Below are 24042 nucleotides of genomic sequence, written 5' to 3' on the forward strand. Positions count from 1 at the left end.
AGATGTTAGTGGGGCTCCTGGGACAAAGCAGATCAACGCTGTAGCAGCAGCGGGTGCACCACTGCAGAGGTCACACTCCTTTTCCTCTGTGAACCACACAAGTGCTTCTTTACATGCTATAGATGGAGAAGCCCCTTCAGGGCTTGGCGCCCGGAGACAGGCGCTTCCATTGTCTCTGGGAGTTATGCCTCTGTGCTGCTCTCACTAAGTTTTGACTGTAAGTGTAGATGCGATTGCTTCGCATCACCCGTACCCATTCTTCGGAGCAAGTGCAGAACAACTCACGCAAAATACTCTGCGAACAGGCGTATGTTCAACTCTGCCTTAGCCCCTTTGTCTGCTCACAATTGTATGTCTGATTTTGCAGAACAACTGCATGGTTAATGCTTTTTAAACTTTTTAATCCTAATCTTTTTTAACATTGCAGTGGGAGATATGGCAGAGACATTGCAAAATCAGCTTGTACCTGGTAAGAGAGCAAAGAATATACATTTCCCAGCTTTATGTTCTGCCCAGGTGTGGACATGTTACTCATATATATTTATGAATGCTGCTGAGCCCTTTTATTATGGGAACTATAGTATTTTTGGTGTAGAAAGAATTTAAAGGTTCTGTGACCAATATGTTAGTGGCTATGGAGGGTTAATGTAAGTAGAACAGATTAAATCAATAATATATAAAGGTTTTGGTTTACTAAACCCAAGATAGAACTGTGTGTAATCTTAATTGCACTAATAATGTCAAAATCAATGGCCATTATTGAATGAAACCGTAGTTAGTAGTTGGCATTAATGTCCGTTATGCAAAGGGCAATGCATTGAGCTATAAAACTGTGAAATAAGGGCCTGATTCAGAGCTGAACGCTCTGACCAGAGCGTTCGCTCTGAATCAGGGCCCTCCTCCCTGAAAATGGAGCATCCTCTTGGACGCTCGCATAGCTGTGGGTGACCACCCACAGCATATGCGAGCGTCCATGATGATGGTCGTGATGGTCTTGACCATCGCGACCATCGGGCTTGCGACGAGAGCCTGCGGTAGGGTTTCGCTGCCGCAAGCCCAGGAGTGATTTTGGCTCCATCAGAGCCAAAAATCACTCCCACTGTTATCACTAGTGATGTCAGTGGGGCCGGCTCCAGACGGTAGGCGTTCCCATGGGAACGCCTCCGTCTGGCAGGCACGCCCCCGGCATGCCCACCAAAGGGGGCATGCTGTCAATCAACATCGACAGCACGCCCCCTTTGGTGCGAGACCCGGAGCGACAGCTTGGCTGTTGCAGTCAGGGTCTCGCGCATGCGCACGACGTAGCTCCCTCCGTCGTGCGCATGCGCAGTGGGGGAACATCGACCCGTTTGCGAGCATCCTTTGCTCGCGAACGGGTCTGAATGACCCCCTAAGTTTCTACTGTTTTCACAAAATGACAGTTACATACATGTACAGTACACTGTAATGCTTACATGTTGATCGCGTCTGTTATCCAAAGCCCCCTTAAATCCAATGTATCTGTTTTTTAAAACAATGTTAACAAGGGGTAAAACAAAACACTTTCTTTTACAATATAAAATGTTTATGTACTTATACACAATGTAGTGTTTTGACTCGCTCTAATATTTACTATAAAATATGTTGTTAATACACAAATATCAATATTTTGTATGACCGAGAGGAAGACATGATAATTAACACTGACATTCATAGTGCACAAGAGCGGAGATTAGCGGGCAGACGAGACAAACAGGAACACAACATGAAGTCTTCACATATCTACTTAATGATCACTGCGCGCATCCATAATGCCAAAGTCATAGAAAACACTTGGTGATTAATTATAACCCAAACCAACATTCTTTATAAATGATTCCACTCAAATTTTGTTTTGCAATCTTAGTACAGTAATTCAGCAGTGCTGACAGTCTTTGGTTTGAATTAACTCTCTGAGCTTTTTAAGTGCTAAAGCTGTCATACATGTCAAACTATTGCAAAGATACATTAAGCTCTTCATTATAATGCACATTATTTCCATAGTACATAGCCTACTGTTCCCAGTAGGTTATGTCATGTTTGATGATTTCTCTTTGCAGGAACAGGGTGAGATAATTACTGTCAAATAGAATAATTATCTTGTGCCTGATTGGAGGAATTTTTAAAAAGATTATCTTCTGGAGGTGCTTAGTGATTGGAGTTGAGGAACCGCACCCCATTAACGTCAGGTCATACACTATAATACCTTTTATATACAGTATGTGATTAATAATAAAGGGATCAACAAATAAATATAATGTATATTTTATGTTACACTGTTTTTGTCCCAACATTGTGTTCTGTTTAATGTAAAAAACTTTTCTCTGCCTTGCTCATACTCACAAATTTAGTTTTTTGAAAACTGCTCCCAGAGACGTATTCTTTGCTTACTTTTGCAGGATTGCAGCTCCAGCTAGAAATGTACATGAGGCATCAGACACACAGCAGGATCCAGGGTCCAGCCAACTCCCATTAGAATCACATTCTTCATTAAGTTACAGTAACATTCTTGATCTCATCATATTGTATCATATATTTGGATTATGTAGAAGTTGCCATGCTAATCCTAGAGGAACAAGTTTGCAGGTTAAGTGCCTTCAGACAGGTCAAAGAGCTCTGAGATTATGACTAATATCCATTACAGTTTACAGTAGAACATACTTTATTCTGTGTAATACGAAAGTTTTCCAATGAATACTGTAAGGATGACATCAGAACTCTAATAATAACCAATTATCTTAAAAATTAGGGGTATATTTACTAAAGGTCGGTTTTGGCTATTTTGTAGTTTTACTGTCGGTTTTAGAAATTGATAATTTTCTTATGTCAAAACCAACAGCAAAATGACTAAAAAAAACCCGACTTTAGAATAGTTAAGAACATCATGCCAACAAGCCAACAATAGATTTTTACAAAGACAAGTCTAGAAGCCGCAGATTTACTAATGGTTTTAAAACCGACCATAAAATGATGGAAACTTGCCCAAACAATAGACATGCTTGTGGCAGGAGAGTTTGGGTGACGCAGACCACAAGGAGAAAAAAACGACATGGGGTTCCCCCATTTAAAAAAAAAAAAACAGCACCAGGCTTAACCAGCCAGGGGGTATAGCCTAGAAATTAAATGGGGATGCACTGATTAACGGAAAGTGTGGGTGCCATTACCCCCACCACCACCAGGAGTGCGGAACGGTTGTTTGTCCCTGGGGAGAGGGAATCTCATTTCTTCAGGGTACCTGACCACTCCAGGGATTCCACCCCTGGGCTGACCAATTTGGGGCTGGTTTATATTTGGGAGGGGAACCCCATGCTATGTGTTTCTCTGCTATAGCATTATGCCCCTGGCAGGTACAGCCTGATACTGTTTGTTTTTTTGAAAATAGGGGGAACCCCACAGCATTTTTCCCTCTATTTTCCAATGCCAGCCCAGGCAGATCCAGGGCTTTTTATGGATTTTGGAGGCGACCCCACGTTTTTCTTTCTTGTGTTTACTTCTAAAACTAACGGCAAATACACCAGGGAAAATCGACAGACATCATGTCGAGTTTTGATTGAAGTTGCAAATGTCCATGCCTGCCGGTTTTGGTTAGTAAATTTACTCCTTAGTGTTTATACAGATATACTGGAATTTATGAATATACTAACATCACTTGTATGTTCTATTCAAATCAGTGGTCAAGCAAATGAAGTAGAGCTGGCTGCATTTACACCAAAACAAACAAACCACGCCCCCCCAACATACTGCACTGTGATTGCACCTGCAAATAGTTGTGTGCATGGCCCCTCTAATGCACAGAAATTGCATGAGCTTATATATCTTATGGTGGCCATACACGCCTGATATTGGCGGATCGCCCAGATAATTGTAGCATATGGGGGTGGGCAACCGAGGGTTAAATATTGCTTGGTCGGGCATGCCGGATTGTCCAGCATGCCCGTCCGATGCGATATTTCCCGGTAAACTGTCGGCCGCATCGGGCAGTGTATGCCCAGCCGCGGCCGACAGACAGACATTTCCTGTGTTCTTTCCTACGGAAGGAACAGGGAAATGTCTCCTCCCCCGGGGACGGAGCGCGGATGTCGGGCTGATACACTGTGAGAGAAATCTCACAGTGTATGCCGGCAACATCTGCGGCTGGCAGGCTGCCAGATAAAATGTCTGTCGGTCTGACAGACATTTTATCTGGCAGGGTATGCCCAGCATAAGATACGTTAAAAGCATGTATTACAGTATGCTCCAATGTTGCTGGGTATGTCATGTATTTGACAAAGGGCTAAGGCACTTACACAACATAGAGGGATGGAGACTGATTGCTCCTGCAGCTTAGTGGTGGCACACACTGATCATAAGCTTTGTTGACAGCATCAGTTTTCTAGTGTGCAATATATAGTTTAAATCAATGTCTGTAACATCTACAGAATAAAATATCTCTGTAAATTGTGCATATGCTGGATTGATCTTGACTGTCTTCCAGATTTATAACTCTGTTGATGTGTTGGTATGTGATTCCCTTTAGGCACAGGAGTGTGGCTAAACTGAGGCAACCTGAGCAAGTTTCTTTTACGTTTGGGGCCAGCAACATTAAGGGACTGATTTAAAAATAGCAATTGTCTTGCTGAGAGAGGTTCATTTTTGATATTTACCTTAATGGTGGATAGTGGAATGCCTACAGTAGGTACACCTCTGTTTGCGGAGTGATTTTTTACAGGCATTCGTTGCTCTGTGAGGGAGTTGGTTTTAGTTGCACTGTTGGCATGCTCTATTTTTATCACTATCTGCTTTGTTGTATTGTAAAAGGTGACATTGATAGTTAATGCGCAATCAGTTTCTGGTTGCATACTGTTCTAGGGGATGCAGTTTGGAAGCCGACGGTCTAAATCCCGACTGTCGGCTTCCAGATGTTCTAATCCCGGCGTGGTACTAATGACAGGCGTCTAAATCTAGATGCCTGTCACTAACCAGAGGCCGGAAGACCGACGCCCGGCATCCCAATCGAAGCGATGCCGGACGCGGACAGCCGTGCGGGGGGGGGGAGGGTTAGGTTTAGGGCTCCCTGGGTGGGACTTAGGGTTAGTCACCTCCCCGGGAGGTTAGGTTAGGGGAAGGGGGGATTAAGGTTAGGCACCCCCGGGGGGAGGTTAGGGTTAGGCACCCCCCTGGGGGACTTAGGTTTAGGCGGCGGGAAGGGGGGGTTAGGTTTAGGCAGGGGGGATTAGGGTTAGGCCACCCCTAAGGGAGGGTTGGGGTTAGGGGGGGAATTAGGATAGCGATACTTACATTAGGGACGATCAGGATTTTCGCCCTTGCCGGGCTGCCGCTGTCGGGATTTGAACCGCCGGACTCATGTTCTAGGGCTAAATGTTGTTTTTATGCCATACTCTGCTCCCCTACATAATTTTTTTAAGTTGATTATATGTTCTCTATTTTGTGTGAATCAGGGTTACAGACTTTCCAGCAATGGCCAGGAAGCTCCCGAAAATGGAGTGGCGCTCCTGAGAGAGCAGGTCTCCCGGTTCAGGGGCCACCGGCCGATGTTCGCGCATGTGCAGAAGGACTCTCAGGACATAAACCCAGAAGTCCCAACACCGCAAAGAACAACTCTTATTGGGAGAGCTGTCCTTTGCTTAAATCATCATGTATACAGTGTTACTAAACACCGGTATGCAGGCAATAATTGTTGGGATGCATCGAATCCAAAATGCATCCCGCCCATGATCTAATTATCTGGTTTCTTTGTATTTATAGCATTATTTCAAATATAATGTTGAAATGCTTAATACTAGAATGGCTATACTGTGCTTTCATCCTAACCAAACTTAACAACCTTTCAGCCAAACTTACTGGGATGCTGGGCATACTGTACGATATATAGTTTGTACAGCCGACGATCTATATATTGTTCAGTGCAGCGGCTCATGTACGTGCACATCATATATCTGTGAACGACTTTGGAATTCTTAAAAAATTCGAATAAAGTGGAAGATTGAACAAGGTTTTAAATCTCATGAAAATTGAAAGACATGTTACTGTTATACCATGTTACAGGTTTGTAGGTAGAGGCATTTCAGGGTCAAGCCACCTGAGGCTCTTTAAACTATGCACCACCAGCCAACCCTTCCTGAATCTTCAGTCAGTCAATGGATGTCCAGAAGGCAGACTGACAATGCTTTTACTGTCGACTCTTCGGGGAATGAATCCTGACACCCATCGTTATCCCAACTCCTTGATAGTGCAGCTTCGGAGGGAGATTATCAAAACTTCTGAAGAGGACAAATTTAAGTGTTGCCCTTAGCAACAAATCAGATTCCAGTATTTAGTAAATTTTTATAAAATAACTAGAATCTGATTGGTTGCTATAGGCAACACTTTCACTTGTCCACTTTAGAGGGTTTGATTAATCTCCCCCTGGAACATAAGTCCCCCCCACTACATATAAAATAAGTGCTGAACATAGACTGTCATGCAGTTCCTGGAAGCAGGCCAATGACATTAACTAGCAATCTGACCACATTAGTCCCACAGTGGGGGGGCAACTACCACAGTAACAGGAGGTGAATATGTTCTCTGAGCTTATTTCCTGCTTCCTCAATAACACTCAGATGTGAGTTACAGTATCCATCTTGCCTTGTAGCAGTATGTGCTGAGGTCATGTATGGACAGGCAGCAAGACAACTGTGTTACTAGAAATGTTTAATCCAATATCTAGTAACTGTGTGGTACTAACAGTGTTTGGTTTAAATTTAATTCTGCCATTTTCATTCCTGATTTTTATGAACAGTACATGATGCTTGAGGAAATATGTAATGGATGCTACAAATCCTATATGCAGAATATGGGGAAATGTATCAAGTCTTCTAGAGTGGAAAAGTTGCCCACTGTAACCAATCAGAATTTTGTAGAATTCACTTGACAAGTAATATGATTGGTTTCTATGGTAACTTCTCCACTCTTCAGAAGGCTTGATACATTTCCCCATTTCTTAAAAGATCTAATATACTAATACACAACCTGCATTATTTAAAGATGTGTCACTATTGCCGTAGTCGCACCACACAGCCCTTTTCGGCATGCCAGGTACCGTACGACTAGACTTGCGCTCAGTGTCTTTTTAGTCTGAAAATGCATTCTTACTCACATGTAACAAAACTGCTTAATGAGACTGTACTGATTAATTTGAAGTGTGACACTTGTACATCTGTGTGCGACTGAGGCTGAATTTATATACAAAGTGCTACAATGCGACAGCTGCGGCTTTTATTTATGCCCCTGAGAGCTACGTGTACGAAGACACATTTGTAAAGGAGCTACAAATTAGTGGCAGCTATTTTCTGCATAAACTGGCTAAAGGATGCAGACCTGACTATTGGCAAGAAGTTTTCAGCGTGAATAGAAATATCTGTTCTAATAACCTGCTAAAACATTTATGTGCGTAGGCATGTTGCATGTGACGTGCACAGCTGAACATAATAACCTTTCATTGGTATGTTTTGGTAGGGGGTCTTACTGTAGCTTTGACAGCAAGCGCACTGACCAGCCACAATTATATTGCTGCAATAGGAGAGGTGTCTAATGAATAAAAGTGTAGTCACAACTGAAGATGAATAACAATTTGAAAACTGAGTCTAGCAATAAAATTTCACAATATAACAGGACAGATCATTCTGTGAATCTCAACACATTCTATATAAGGCCACACTGTTTCTTCAAAGCCTGGCCTGGAGCAGTGCTTGCCCTCTTCTATGACTCTCTATTAACAATTTCTCTAAAAAGCATTATGCACTTTGACAAAATGATTGCTGTAACCTGGCTAGTACGGTCTGATTATGATTTGCCTTGGGCAGATCATGTTACTTTTAAATGGTAAAACTGAGGAGGCAAGGCGTGTAGGTCTAACAAGATAACTGTGTATATATAAAGCAAGGTTCTCCATGTTATCAACTTTAAAAAAGGAGAAAATCTTTAATATTCATTGCACGTATTCGCTTTAACAAAACTGAATGGTTCATGTACATTTTGAGGTGGTGATTTATAATAACATATAATGAACACATACGTATTATTTGGGCAGTGCCTTTGTATACAACATGTAGTGTATTTCACAATACAAAGAAACAACACCTGACTATGCTTCTATTTATTAGTGCTTGGGGTCAACTATGTGATAGACAAGTGTGGGGCTTATGAAAAAAAGCATGTTTCAATGTAGTATGTCCTAATGCATATTCCTATTTTGTGTTTGACTTCATTATGTGGGACTGAACGCCTGATGCAAACATATGTTTACATAGAATCTTGCTCTCTGTCTCTAGCAAAGATTTATAGAGTTGAGTGGAATTTCAGCAAAATTTCATGTCAAATTTAAGGCAGAACAGGCCTTTTACAGATTTTGAGTTCTGCATTTTCAGCACGCTGCACTTTGGGACTGATCGCAGCCTTCTGTTTCTCTGCCTGATTGACAGGCAGAGGCATTTAAGGGGCGGTGCGGGGTCGGCCGGCGTTCCCAGAAACAGGGGCGTGTCCGTCCCGTTTTTCGGAAGTGGCAAGGCCAGGGACGCAGTGTCCTGGCCTCGCAAGTTGGCCAGTCTGAGTAAGCTGCTTGACAGGATGTGGCTGCTTGGGAGCGGTGTCAGGAAGCATCCCAGAAAGCGGGGGCATGTTGGCGTCCTTTTAAGCAGCTTCACTGGCTTCAGCTATGTGAAAACACCGGCCATCCTGAGAAACCTGAAGGTTAATCAGATAACCGATGTTCACGCAGAGTGATCCGAAGCCCTCGGGCGTAGCAGTAGATTACAGAAGGCGGCAGCAGGCGTCTATATACTCAAGGCGCCTCCTGTGTCATTAGTATATTATTCAAAAGACACAACTACTGTGCTAATAGCATACACTCTGAATCAGGTCCTATGCCCCTTCAATCGCAAGTTATGTATGACTCTAAATCGCCTGTAAATGCACTCGGCTCTGGGGCATGTGCAGAGCAAAAACAGGCAAGATCCGGAGGCAAATTTGCTTTTAACTCTGCATTGGCCTGTGTATATGTATAAAGCTTGGACAATGACGGTCGAGTAATTCCGTTGTGTAGTGTGGTTGAGAATAGGGATGGGAATCTAATGATATTTCATCGCAACCATCGATAGATTGGTTCTGATGGCCGATGGCAAGGGTTTTTTTTATTACACTAATTTCCTCTCTTTACAAACACTGGCCCTCATTCAGAGCCGCTCGTTAGCGGCAGTACGCTCGTTCCGAGCGATGTTTGCACATCTGCGCATGCGTACGGTTTTTAGTACGCATGCGCGAACCAGTCAGTGCGGCCAAAAATCGTTGGTACGCAATATAGCGAGTGCCTGCTATTTTGAGTGACAGAATGAGGCGTATGTGGGTGGTAACAGGGGAAGGTGCTTGAAAATGGGGAGTGGAGATCCGAACGCAGGCGTGCTTAAAGGTCAAAACGGGCGTTTTATGGGTGTGTATATTTAAAACAGCAGCGTCATTGTTCACGTCACTGGGTTATTTTATAGCCAGAACTGCTCGCAAATTTGTGGTAGCAAACACCAACCACAAGAATAGCGAGCAGTTCATACGCTGGTCGATGTACTCGATTAATCTAATAAATAGCGGACATGACGTAGGATGCGAGCGGCCAGGGGGCGTTTTTAACAAACGAGCGTATGTTTTGCTCGCTCGTTCAGACTTAGAGGTGTGAACAGACCACAATGTGCGTACGGATCATTTGAATAGCCACCCCTTGTTCTTAAACGAACGACCGCAAATAGCGAACGGCTCTGAATGAGGGCCACTATTCTATCTGAAAGTTGGATAATAAAAGTTATGTTTTAATTTAAGTGCATCAAACTATGACAATTCTTTATTTCTTGTTATTTGCTTAATCAGAATGGCCACCTCTTGCCCGCTTGTGTGGCCAGTAAAACTGTCAGAAGACGCACACACTAGCCTCGGCACTGCCACAAAACGGCAGACGCCCCGTTTTCTGGAAACGCAGGCAGTGCTGCCACATCCTGCTCCCAAATGGTTGCAGCTTATCAACTGTGCTACGGCTTGGGGGCACCGCCTGCGACTAAGCAGGACCCGTTCTGAACATGCGCAGTCCCCCGCCATCGGCGATGTACACAAACCATAGGGTTTGCGTCCAACTTTGAATCAGGCCTACCGATGTTGTATTACGTTGTCCTATCCCTATTTGGGAAAACTTCAATCTAAATTAATTTCATGGCCAAATGCAGTGTGAGGAGAATATTTTGCAAAACAGTTTTGAGAATTGCACTCACCTCTACTACTAAGCAGTCTTACCGTCTTTACTATTGTATAAAACCTTTGGAGGACTGAAACTTTTTTACCATGTGTGTCTGTGTGTCTTTACTAATGGAAATAGCATTTCAAAGGGCAATAGTGTCTAAAATGTCCTGTTCCCCTGGTAACCTAATGAGAAATTATAGCCCTCTTATTAACTTACACTCCACTTACTAACTCCATCAGCAATTGTACAAACTCCCTCACTACTCAGGTGCCTGTTTGACAAAGCATAAAACTTAGTGTAAGATAAAATACAGCAAAGAAATAGTTTATATCCATACCATTTTCCTTTTCCATGGGCTTTAACCGAACAGCCAGTTACCAAATCACTCATAATGCATATGTCTAATATTAATGCGTTCAAACTGGTGAGACTTTTAACAGAGCTTCTCAATGTCTACACAAGTGGTCTTACACACGGGACAACCATCAGCGATAACGATATCGCTGAACGATCTCCGGGGTGTGCTGGATGATCAATATCGTTCATCCAGCACACCACCAACGCAACGACACCCAACAACCCGCGATCAACGATCACGGGTCCCTATAGTAACATGGTCGATATCGACCAGGTTGGCCTGCATGCACGGGCGATGGACGATATCGTTATCGTGCATACGTGCCCATGCATCGCAGGTCGTTGGTGGGTTGGAAGGGACCAAAAAATGCACGATATGAACGATAACTATATGATCGATATTGTTATAGTTCATATCGAGCATTTTTATCGTCCCGTGTGTACGCACAATTATACCTGTCATAGATATGACATTTCAGTTGCCAATGTCACAATATATTAACTGCCTTCATGTGGATGCACAGGTATAGTTTCAGAGCATTAATGAGCCACTATGGCAATACATAGAGTTAAAAGCAAAAATGTGTCTGCATAACAGATATCATGTTTCAAAAAGTTGTAAATAATGGCATAATGCAATGTCTTAAAGCAGTGGTTCCCAAACTTTTTTAAATCACAGCGCCCTAGTGCATCAGCAATGTTTTCACGGCACCCCTAAGCCAAAAGTATGTTATTGAGAAATTCAGAAAATGTAGTGAAGTAGTACAGTGGAGTAAATTGTGCTGACCTGTCATCCTTAGGTTTGGTTATATAGTGGTGGACAGGTTTGTGCTTCTTTTTGTGCACATATTTAAATTACATTGACCACAAAGAATTTGATTTGGTGCTGGATCACCAACCTGAGGCACCCCTGCAAGTGTCCCGAGGCACCACAAGGTGCCACGGCGCACAGTTTGGGAACCACTGTCTTAGAGTATTATAACATCTTACAGGAATTCACAGAACTAGAATACCACCGTATTGTTTTTTATTTCATTCCCCGACTAATAGTTATATTTGATTTTGAAAAAATATATATTTATTCTTGGAAAAAAAACATACCCACTTTATAGCATAAGCACAATACTGTATAATTCTTCATTAAAGTGTCAAAAGGATTGGTTCCCCTAAATAATTAAGTGGGGATTCTATTTTTTTTTTTTAAATCTAGACATAAACTTTCACCAGCGTTGTTAGATGTAAAATAATGTAAAATAGATTGTGCATTGACATAGTGTTCTTGTTCACTCACGCCTGAGTCTTCTTTATGACCCAAAGTAACAGACTGAAATTCTAGTACCTAACATTCTTTATGCAGTCCATGAGGAATGTCAGATCACATGCAACTGGTATGGGCACTCGAAAGACATTTTCTTCTCAAGTGCTTCTGGGATGGTTGCCCATCCGGTAATCATAGCTTTCTTAAGATAAGAGTAAGGCTTTCACACATGACCATCACAATCTCATCCTGTTGACTTGGCAGAGAAGCCATGAAGTAAAAAAAGAATTAAACATTTGCTATGAGGACCAAGGTATTTGTGATTGAAATATACTGATTAAAACCGGGCAAACATCAAAAAAAAAAAAAAAAAAGGTAACAAAGTTTACAGTAAATCTCTTTTTTTAAAAACAGCATCAAAGATTTTGTTTTAGTTCCATGTCTACCATCTTCATCAGGGAAGCCTGCAGACTGAAGCCTTGCACATGTGAGGAAACCAGAAGGCTTCTGCTCCCATATCAACACAACTTAAAATCCATCATCGGGAAGGAACTGTGCTGACAATAGCAGGCATCTGGCGCTATAGCTTTTTCATGATCATCCCTTAATGGAGTGCACTGGAGATTTATGGTGATGGTGTGTGGTTTTTACTTTTTGGAATAGTCCATACTCCAGGCGAGCCGACCTCTTCACATCTCCTATATCTTTCCTATGGACTGCAGCAACAGACCTGCTCATGACTTCACCTCCTCACAGTCCTGATCAGTGGAAAGATCCACGTCTGAAAGTCCCACTTCTACTGCCATAATCAGAGATATATCAGAGTCACTGCTGATTACCGGATCTTGTTCACCTAAAAGAAATAAACCTTTTGGTCATCTGGGGCTAACACAGCAGCATATACATATATATGGTGAGAAATGTCAAAAAACTATAGGACTGTGCTTCCCGTAATTGTAAAACCATTAACACCTATATCGGATCCCTAAGCTGCATCCTAATGACAAGCCATGCCTTTTACACAGCATATTTCTGTGCTTTTGCCACTCCTGCTACAAAACAGAATAGAGCGGAACTGCTATGCAATGCTTCAATAATGAGCAATGAAATGATTGTGTCATTCATGCCTATAGGAAGTTTCAGAGGGGGAAAAACAATGCAACACTGCTGTGTCTGAAACAAGTTACATTATTGTAGTATTTTTAAGTCCTGTTCAATCAGGGCAATGTAATATTTCGGGTGTATAAAAGGTCAACAATATAACAGTATAAAGGTCAACATTCAGAAATTCAACTGTTTGTGAATGTCGACAGTAAAAAGGAAAGCATGGTCAATATGTCGACAATCATTCTGTATTTAGGTCGACAGGGTTAAATGGTCGAAACAGTGAAAAGGTCGACACTAAAATGTGGACACATTTTTTTTTGTTATTGTAGCCTAACGCAAACAATCATGAAAAAAGAGTTGACATTTTAGTGTTAAATGTTGAGCTTTTGACTGTGTCGACCTAAATATATGTCTAGAGAATGCTGGTTGACCTAATGACCATGTCGACCTTTTTTACTATAGACATTCTTTTTATTGTCGACCAATCGATCGGTATGCAAACTAAAAACCTTTATAGTATCTATTACCCAGTAAGTGGTACACAAAACTAAATTTGAGTTTGGAGTTCTACAGAATACTACTTAGTTTAGTTGCAATACAGATATGCTTTTATCTTTAAATGTAATTGTATATTCAGAGCATCAGTTCTGTCTGTAACATTACAGAAAAGTCATTTAAATGTAAAGTCCCTACAACCAATACTATCTAGTTATATTAGCCTGACATTAAGATGGATAGTTAGGAAGGACTACAGTATGTCACACTTAAATGCTGCACAGAGGCTTGTGCTGTCCTTCCATAGTGATATACAGAGCAGTGTTCATTCCAGATGGGCCATTGAAAAGTACCTATGAGAACTGAAGGGGCCATTAATATGTATGTTCAAGGCAACACATAGAAGAATATAGTACAACATGTGTCTGTACTCTATGCTTCATTCTCTATCCATCTGAGACAAAATTCTGCTACATTCAAAATATCTTAGTAAAACGTGATAGTTCTCAAGACTATTAGGGGAATTCAATATGGGTGCGAAAACTCAGTTTTTGCGTTAATATCGCACCTATGACGTCATTAACGCAGGCTTTAGTTTTACACTGTATTAAATTTCAAAGACTTTTCGCAGGTTTGAAAAGTCTTTGAAAAAAAATGGGGGATAACTTTTCACCACTGAATAGGTGGCGAAAAAAAGTGCAGAATTGGGGTTTAGAGGTGCAGGCTTAACAAAAATAGCCTGCACCCTTCAGAAGGACCCCTTGAAACGATCTGTGTCAAAAAAAAAAAATCGTGACACCCCAAAAAAAGCACTTTGAATTTGGGGGCCAAAAAAAAAAAATGTTGTGGAACAAAGTTAAAAAATAGCGAACTTGACTCTGGGGGGGTCCCCAAGTATGCCCCAGGTGTTTTTTTCATTGCAGCTCCTTGCACAGGTGGGTTTTTTACAATTTTTTCAAGTCTCTTTAGCAACTTTAAAATATGTTGACCCCCATTTTCAAGTACCCCAAATTTGCTGGGCATAGTTATTTCCCCCCCCAAAGAAATCTAAATGCTCTTCTGCACCACTTTCTTCAAAGTCGCATTTATGCACTTGCCGCGGCTATTAGAAACCCCGACTGCCTTCAGGAGTTAAAAATGGGGGTACCCATAGTGATCCCCCATGTGTAGACATCTTTAGGGGGGTCCCTAGAATATTTCCCGAAAATTCCCGTTTTTGTTATCCTGTAAAAAAAATTTGTAAAAATGTACAAAAAAATTACATAAGGTCCCCCCCCCCAAAAGCCAAACCAGCCCCAGGCTTACCAGCCAGTTGTGGTTTCTAAAAATACGAGGAACAAATGGTGTAGGGTTCCACCGTATTTTAGAAACCAACCCAAGGCTGCATACCTAAAGATGTCTACACTATGGGTACCCCCATTTTTAACTCCTGAAGGAAGTCGGGGTTTCTAATAGCAGCGGCAGGAAAAAACACCTTGCAAAGCTATTTAAAAACCCGACTTTCTTTTGCAGGCAAAAACGGGGTTACCCATAGTTTCTAATAGCTGCGGCAGGAAAAAACACCTTGCAAAGCTATTTAAAAACCCGACTTTCTTTTGCAGGCAAAAACGGGGTTACCCATAGTGATCCCCCATGTCTGGACATCTTTAGGGGGGTCCCAGGCATATTTCCCGAAAATTCCCGTTTTTTTCCTTAAATGGGGTCAAGGGTCATTTTTTAAAAAACAGGGATAATTTTTCTAAGCACTATAGCAAGTGAAAAAAAAATGCAGAATAGGGGTTTGGGGGTGTAGGCTTATAAAAAATAGCCTGTAGTTTTGGGAATGTCCCCTTAAAAGGAAATGTTCAAAAAAAAATGTCCTAAAAAAAATAGGGACACCCTTAAAATTTTTTAAAAACCCCCAAAGTAACGAAATTATTTCTGGTGGGGTTCCCAAGTATGGGGCGGGTGTTTTTTTCATTGCGCAAAGTAGCGGCAGGTGCATTTTTGCCGAATTTTTAAAAATTACCTTTAGGGACTTAAAAATATGCTAGTACCCATTTTCATGTACCCCAAATTTGATGAGACCACTTAAAAAAACGAAAAAAAAAAAACCTAAGTGCTCTTCTGCATCACTTCTTCAATGTCGGAATAAAAAACACCTGCTGCGGCTATTTAAAAACCCGACTTTCTTCTGCAGGCAAAAACGGAGGTACCCATAGTGATCCCCGAGGTCTGGACATCTTTAGGGGGCTCCTACAATTAATTCCTGAAAGTTCAAATTTTTTTTGCCGATCCAAGTATCGCCGGGTTCCGTTTTCGACGATTTAAAATTGAATACGGGGATAAGCGGGAATACATTAGGAGCAAAAACCTCTTAATTTACAAAATGTTCTAGAATCATAATTGCTGAAAATGGTACTAGAACATGTAAGAATTTGCCTTAGTTATACTCACTTCCAACATGTCATGGTGGAGCTTTCTCTATATCTACACACTGATTTACTAGAAAGTCTCACCATTATTGTGCCACTTACATCCTGGCCATAAATCACATATTTCCTGTCAAGAAAATAAGTAATGCTGGCTACATACAAATTCAAATGCATTTCCCCAAAGCCAGTTGGAAAAAAACTAAGGGCGCACATATTGGAGATTCTAACTAGGCGTGACACTGCTCAGTAAGTATTTTACACAATTTTGTACAGTATATATTTAATATGATACTACACCCCTATTTAGGAATGATTAGTAAAACTGACCTAACTGCTCATTCGTGGCTGGTACTATGTTACAGTACATGTTATGTGGTCCTGTACCCAGTGGCGGAATCGGTATGTATTACCGCCGAGATGAAATCCTGATGCCGGAAGGCCGGCAGATGAAGATCCTGACTAAGGTAAGAAAGTACCCTAACCCTCAACCCTAACCCTCCCTTAGGGGTGCCTAACCCTAACCTCCTCCCCTAGTGCCTAACCCTAACCTCCCCCCAGGGGTGCCTAAACCTAACCTAACTCCCCCTCCCCACACCCTAAACCTGACCCTCCCATGAGTGTGCCTAACCCTGACCCTCCCGGGGGGTGCCTAACCCTAAGTCCCCCCGGGAGTCCCTAAACCTAACAAATGTGTAATCAGCGACGGTATGATATGGTGGAATGATATATCGCACCAGCCGTACGCACTATACTATCCTGATTATGAATGTGCACTATATCGTTCAACGCTGCATTTAGCAGCATGGCATCGTTCATTGCATCGTCCCATCTACTGTGCGACACAGCGGTTGAAAGGATGAGATGAACGATTACCATGCGTGCGTGAACGGAGTACACACTATACAATTTGCACGATATATAAAATTATGATCTGTGTCGATATATCGTAAGACGGATCGCAGAATGTGTACCCAACTTTAGTCCCTTCCTCATGTTTTCAACTGCCAGTTTACAGAGGAGAGTGTATGGAGACGGTGTGGACTGTAGTTCATACTTCAATACTACATACTAGCCGCCATGAGAGAGTTGTAGGTACTGTAGATGGAGTGGGAAGCATGTAAAAGACTGCAGGCATCTGTCACTGTGTATGTTAATTTGTCTGACACTAGCTATCAAAAATCCAGTGCAAACAGGCTCTTGTGTATAGTTGTTAGAAGTGAACTTGAAGTGAGCTGCACTTACAATTGATAGATTGTAATTATAGAGGTGCTATATTCTTTTAAACTGCAACATGTTTGTGCCGGTGCTTCGTTGCCTAATTTGGCCAGTCAGCTCGCTGCAGCCATTGGCCAATATAGATGAAAACAATATTGTAAGCTGTGAGGTGGACAAAATTAACTGGTAATGAATGTTCTTGATGTTAATAATACTGTAGGATCAAAACAGGTCCAAATTACATGATTTTACTTGTTTTTTTTAGAAATTTTAAAAAATCTAAACCAAAGCACTTGAGGGTTATTTTGGGAAAACCAAAACACGATGATTTAGAACTGAAATTAAAACACAGGGGTCTGCGCAAATCCCTAACTTTAACACATCTATGTCTGGCCAGCACCTCCGATAACAGTCCTGACCAACCTGTGAATCTTCAGCTGACTGGTGGGAGGGTAAGCTGGAGCTGGACAGCCACAGGTTAGCCAGGCCTGTTCCATTAAAAGCAACTGATTCCAAATAGCCGTAATAATCTCTGTGCAAGCCTATAAAAAAGGTGCAACTGTGCATATCAAGAAAGGGCATTTAAACTGCGCCTGTACATTCTTTTCTGTTTCATAAATAATTCCTTATGATGTTATGTACAGTGAACATTTATAGGTCATTATGTTCAGTTCCTGTATAAAAAATAAAATAAAATATGTGCACGTATTCTTATGATTCCTAATGTAAACAGATGCCAGATAAATCAGAGAAGAGACGGGAAACAGATGCAAGACAGATGTGTGTGTAGGAGTCAAATGGAAAAAGCAACATGCACATATTTAGCATGACGGAAGAAATTACCATGTAAAAAGATGTGATTAAAGTTGGTAACATTTGTAATTCAACAATTTTATGTGAATATTGGTATCATTATTATTAATATGCTCCAGAAGCATGACACAGGGGACTTATAATGAAGCAGGGTGTATGTTTTCATTTTTAAATGTTTTCTTTTATTAATATGGAGTTAAACAATTTTGAACAAAGCCTGTGACACTGGTCTTCCTCTGTAGCTGGACAGATGTGAAAAATCAGCTACATTTCAGTTTGAGGGAAAATAGGTACAAAATATTAATAATAACATTAACAATTCATGTATAGGGTTAAAAACAATTATACTGCATTAAAAAGAGGTTAGATGAGCATTTGAAATCATATCTCCTATGTAGATCTGTTGACTACAATACAAACAAGTGTATTAGCAAATGTGTAAGTGAACATGTGTTAAACAACACACGTAACATGTTATTACATTTGTCCAAAAATATATAAATTGAATACATTTAGGATGATTAAGCCCAAATAGAAGACATTACTTGTAAATAATGTAATTGGGGTTAATATTTGTTTTAAAATGTAGACAGTGTATTATCTTCTACATTAATGTACCTATTGAACTCACTATACATTTACAATAAAGCAGTGTGTAATGAATGGGGTATATTTTGATCTTCTTTTTATTCATTCTGGACTTATGTCTCTGTATATTGTCAGCTAATACAATGGTTGGAAGCTGTCAGAATGCTGATTGGTAATCAGTGATCAGTGTCTCTGATTGATGGTTGCCAGAGTGGGCAAAGTATAGCAACACCACAAAATTTTAATGACTCATCCTACCTAACGACCAGAGCCGGCCCTGGCAAATTTTGACTTGTGCCCCCTAACAGATAATCCCACCACCAGTCTTAAGGCAGGTACACACCAGACAATGTCTAGTGTGCCCAACCTCATCAGCGACTGTACCAAGTGGGGGAGCTGGCATCGGCAATTGCAATAAACACTTGCAGATGCCGTTAGCGACAGAGCGACTGGCAGGGGCCATGCTGCATTCAGCAGCATTGCCCTCGCTAACGATGTCCCCCGTCAGCCCCTTATGATAATGCTGATGGTGCGCAGGAGCACACATTGTCAGTGACATCGCGGGTACACACTAGACGATGTGCCCAATATGTCACCCTTAAGAACTGGATCGGGTGACACATAGTTTAGTGTGTACCCAGCATTAGTGTTTATATGCGCATGCCAAAAATACCACATTTGTTTATAACTTAGGGCCTGATTGAGAGCCGTTCGCTATTTGCGGTCGTTCGTTCAAAAACAAGGGGTGGCTATTCAAATGATCCGTTCGCAAATTGCAGTCTGTTCACACCTCTAAGTCTGAACGAGCGAGCAAAACATACGCTCGTTTATTTGTTAAAAACGCCCCCATGCCGCTCGCACCATACGTCATGTCCGCTATTTATTAGATTAATCGAGTACATCGTACAGCGTATGAACTGCTCGCTATTCTTGTGGTTGGTTTTTTCAACCGCTATTTTGCGAGCAGTTCTGAGTTAAAAAGAAACAAGTGACGTGGTCAATGACGCTGCTGTATTAATTATGCACTCCCTTAAAACGCCCGTTTTGACCTTTAAGCACGCCTGCGTTCGAATTCCACTCCCCCGTTTACAAGCACCTTCCCCTGTTACCACCCACATACGCCTCATTCTGTCACTCAAAATAGCAGGCACTCGCTATATAGCGAACAAACGATTTTCGTCCGCACTGACTGGTTCGCGCATGCGTACTAAAAACCGTACGTATGCGCAGATGTGCGAACATCGCTCGGAACGAGTGTACGGCCGCTAGCGAGCGGCTCTGAATGAGGGCCTTAGTTTTTATTCTTATAAAATACGTACTTTAGCACATATTTCTTTTATATATATATATATATATATATAGTATATATATATGTATATACACACACACATACATACATACATATATATTTACACACACACATATATATATATATATTAGGGGTGAGCGGGTTCGGATTTCTGAAATCCGAACCCCCCCGATCCGAGGCCGATCCGAGTCAGGCTCGACTTTTCCCGCCTGACTCGGATCTGAAATCGAGGCAAAACGTCATCATCCCGCCTTCCGGGTCTCGCGGGTTTTGGATCCTATATAAGGTACCCGTGTCGGCGCCATTTTCTCACTCGGCTGTGGACAGTGAAGAGGGAGGGTGGGAGTTAGGGCTGGCTGGGCTGTGCAGTGTAGTGTAGTGCAGAGTAGTGTTGTGCTGTGCTGCTGTTGTCCATAGGGGCTGTGTCCACTACTTCAAAGTCCATAGGGGCTGGCTGGACTGTGTTGTGCAGTTAGTTGTCCATAGGGGCTGTGTCCACTCCAAAGTCCTGTGCAGTGTCCCAGTCCTAAAGGGGTGCTGTAGTGTTGTCCAGGGGGTGCTCTGTCCGTCAGGGGTGCTCCCCCCAAGTGCTAAAAAAAAATTATTTTTTCTGAGTTTGTGAATTGTGTGCGCAGTAGCCGCACGTGCATCAACAAAGTAGTGCCAAGCGTGCGCCTGTGTCATAAGTAAAGGGCCGGCTGGCTTGACCGTTAAAGGGTGCTGTAACCCCCAAAGTACACTCCAAACCAAATAAAAATGTTTTTTCTGTGTTTGTGAATTGTGTGCGCAGTAGCTGCACATGCATCAACAAAGTAGTGCCAAGCGTGCGCCTGTGTCATAAGTAAAGGGCCGGCTGGCTTGACCGTTAAAGGGTGCTGTAACCCCCAAAGTACACTCCAAACCAAATAAAAAAATATTTTCTGTGTTTGTGAATTGTGTGCGCAGTAGCCGCACGTGCATCAACAAAGTAGTGCCAAGCGTGCGCCTGTGTCATAAGTAAAGGGCCGGCTGGCTTGACCGTTAAAGGGTGCTGTAACCCCCAAAGTACACTCCAAACCAAATAAAAAAATATTTTCTGTGTTTGTGAATTGTGTGTGCAGTAGCCGCACGTGCATCAACAAAGTAGTGCCAAGCGTGCGCCTGTGTCATAAGTAAAGGGCCGGCTGGCTTGACCGTTAAAGGGTGCTGTAACCCCCAAAGTACACTACAAACCAAATAAAAAAACATTTTCTGTGTTTGTGAATTGTGTGCGCAGTAGCCGCATGTGCATCAACAAAGTAGTGCCAAGCGTGCGCCTGTGTCATAAGTAAAGGGCCGGCTGGCTTGACCGTTAAAGGGTGCTGTAACCCCCAAAGTACACTCCAAACCAAATAAAAAAATATTTTCTGTGTTTGTGAATTGTGTGCGCAGTAGCCGCACGTGCATCAACAAAGTAGTGCCAAGCGTGCGCCTGTGTCATAAGTAAAGGGCCGGCTGGCTTGACCGTTAAAGGGTGCTGTAACCCCCAAAGTACACTCCAAACCAAATAAAAATGTTTTTTCTGTGTTTGTGAATTGTGTGCGCAGTAGCTGCACGTGCATCAACAAAGTAGTGCCAAGCGTGCGCCTGTGTCATAAGTAAAGGGCCGGCTGGCTTGACCGTTAAAGGGTGCTGTAACCCCCAAAGTACACTCCAAACCAAATAAAAAAATATTTTGTGTTTGTAAATTGTGTGCGCAGTAGCCGCACGTGCATCAACAAAGGAGCAGCGCCAAGCGTGCGCCTGTGTCCCATAAGTAAAGAGCCGGCTGGCTCATTTCTTAAAGGGTGGTGTAACCCACAAAGTGCACTACTCTCCAGCAAAAATAAAAAAATATTTTCTGTGTTTGTGTGCGCCTTAGCCGCACGTATATATCAAATCGATATAACATAAATGGAGGACCAAACTTTCTCCGATAAAAATAAAATAGACAAAGATCAAGAACCACTTCCTCCTAGTGCTGAAGCTGCTGCCACTAGTCATGACATAGACGATAACATGCCATCAACGTCGTCTGCCAAGGCCGATGCCCAATGTCATAGTAGAGGGCACATACAATCCCAAATGGCAAAGTTCAGGAAAATGACCTTGAAAAAAACATTTAAATCATCTGAAGAGAAACGTAAACTTGCCAATATGCCATTTACGACACGGAGTGGCAAGGAATGGCTAAGGTCTTTCCCTATGTTCATGACTAGTGGTTCAGCTTCACATGACGATGGAAGCCCTCCTCCCACTAAAAAAATCAAAAGAGTTAAGCTGGCAAAAGCACAGCGAAGAACTGTGCGTTCTAAGAAGATATCACAAATCCCCAAGGAGAGTCCAAGTGTGGTGGTGGTTGCGATGCCGGACCTTCCCAGCACTGGACGGGAAGAGGTGGCTCTTTCCACCATTTGCACGCCCCCTGCAAGTGCTGAAAGGAGCACCCACAGTCCACTTGCTGATATGCAAATTGAAGATGTCACTGTTGAAGTACAACAGAAATAGGATACTGGTGTAGCTGGCGCTGAGGAGGAAGTTGGCGAGGAGGATTCTGATGGTGATGTGGTTTGTTTAAATCAGGCTCCGGGGAAGACAGTTGTTGTCCGTGGGATGAAAAAGCCCATCACGATCATGCCTGGGCAGAAGACCAAACATTCCACCTCTTTGGTCTGGCAATATTTCTATCCAAATCCGGACAACAACTGTCTTGCCATATGTACCATATGTAAAGGTGAAATAAGTAGGGGTAGGGACGTTAACCACCTAGGAACATCCTCCCTTATATGGCACCTGCAGCGCGTTCATAAAAAGTTACTGTCAAGTTCAGAAACTTTGGCTAAGACCGTAAGCAGTCCAGGGACACCTAAATCCCGTTGTCCTGTTGTATCCAAGCGCCTGCAAACGACACCGTCAACTCCCTGCTCGTCAATTTCCTCCTTAGTCAGGATCGGAAGTAGTCCTGCAGGCCATGTCACTGGCATGACTGACTCTCCTATCCGGGATTCCTCCGGAGGATCCTGCATTGCTACGCCTCCTGCTGCCGCTGCTGCTGTTGCTGCTGCTGGGAGTCGTTCATCATCCCAGAGAGGAAGTAGGAACACCACTACTTTTACTAAACAATTGACCCTCCAACAATCCTTAGCGAGGAGGATGAAGTACGACAGCAGTCATCCTGAAGCAAAACGTATAACTGAGGCCTTGACTGCTATGTTGGTGTTAGACATGCGTCCGGTATCCGCCATTAGTGCAGTGGGATTCAGACAATTGATGGAGGTAGTGTGTCCCCGGTTCCAAATCCCGTCTAGATTCGACTTCACTAGGCAGGCGATACCGAGACTGTACAGAAACGTCAGAAAAAGTGTCCTCAGTGTTCTGAAAAATGCCGTTGTACCCAATGTCCACTTAACCACGGACATGTGGACAAGTGGAACAGGGCAGACTAAGGACTATATGACTGTGACAGCCCACTGGGTAGATGTATCACCTTACACAGCAACAGCAGCAGCGTCACCAGTAGCAGCATCTCAGAAACGCCAGCTCGTTCCAAGGCAGGCTACGCTGTGTATCACCGGTTTCAGTAAGAGGCACACCGCCGACAACCTCTTAGAGAAACTGAGGGAAATCATCGCCCAGTGGCTTACCCCACTTAGACTCTCCTGGGGATTTGTGATATCTGACAACGCCACCAATATTGTGCGGGCATTACATCTGGGCAAATTCCAGCACGTCCCATGTTTTGCTCACACAATAAACTTGGTGGTGCAGAATTTTCTGAAAAGCGACAGGGGCGTGCAGGAGACGCTTTGGGTGGCCCAAAAAATTTCTGGCCACTTTCGCCATTCAGCGACTGCGTTCCGAAGACTGGAGCGCCAGCAAACACTCTTGAACCTGCCCCGCCATCACCTGAAGCAAGAGGTTGTGACGAGGTGGAACTCAACCCTCTATATGCTTCAGAGGATGGAGGAGCAGCAAAAGGCCATACAAGCCTATACATCCACCTATGACATAGGCAAAGGAGGGGGTATGCACCTGACTCAAGCGCAGTGGAGAATGATTTCCATGTTGTGCAAGGTTCTCCAGCCCTTCGAACTTGCCACACGTGAAGTCAGTTCAGACACTGCCAGCTTGAGTCAGGTCATTCCCCTCATCAGGCTTTTGCAGAAGCAGCTGGAGAAAGTGAAGGAGGAGCTAAGACGGAGCGATTCCGCTCGGC

The 24042-nt window shown here is 42.8% G+C and overlaps 1 protein-coding gene across 1 annotated transcript in view; it reads right to left on the bottom strand.

Moving 5' to 3' along the window:
- Positions 1–9608: 9608 nt before the first annotated feature.
- Positions 9609–24042, bottom strand: part of RNF150 (ring finger protein 150) — a 269560-nt gene continuing 255126 nt past the window's right edge. Inside the window, exon 7 of the mRNA XM_088454729.1 lies at positions 9609–12741. Within this exon, the coding sequence (XP_088310855.1) occupies positions 12623–12741 (119 nt within the window). The 3' untranslated portion in view covers positions 9609–12622. The remainder of the gene's footprint in view (positions 12742–24042) is intronic.

This window comes from Taudactylus pleione, unplaced genomic scaffold (genome assembly GCF_031769625.1).
Source record: "Taudactylus pleione unplaced genomic scaffold, aTauple2 ptg000628l, whole genome shotgun sequence".
In the NCBI taxonomy this organism is placed as follows: Eukaryota; Metazoa; Chordata; class Amphibia; order Anura; family Myobatrachidae; genus Taudactylus; species Taudactylus pleione.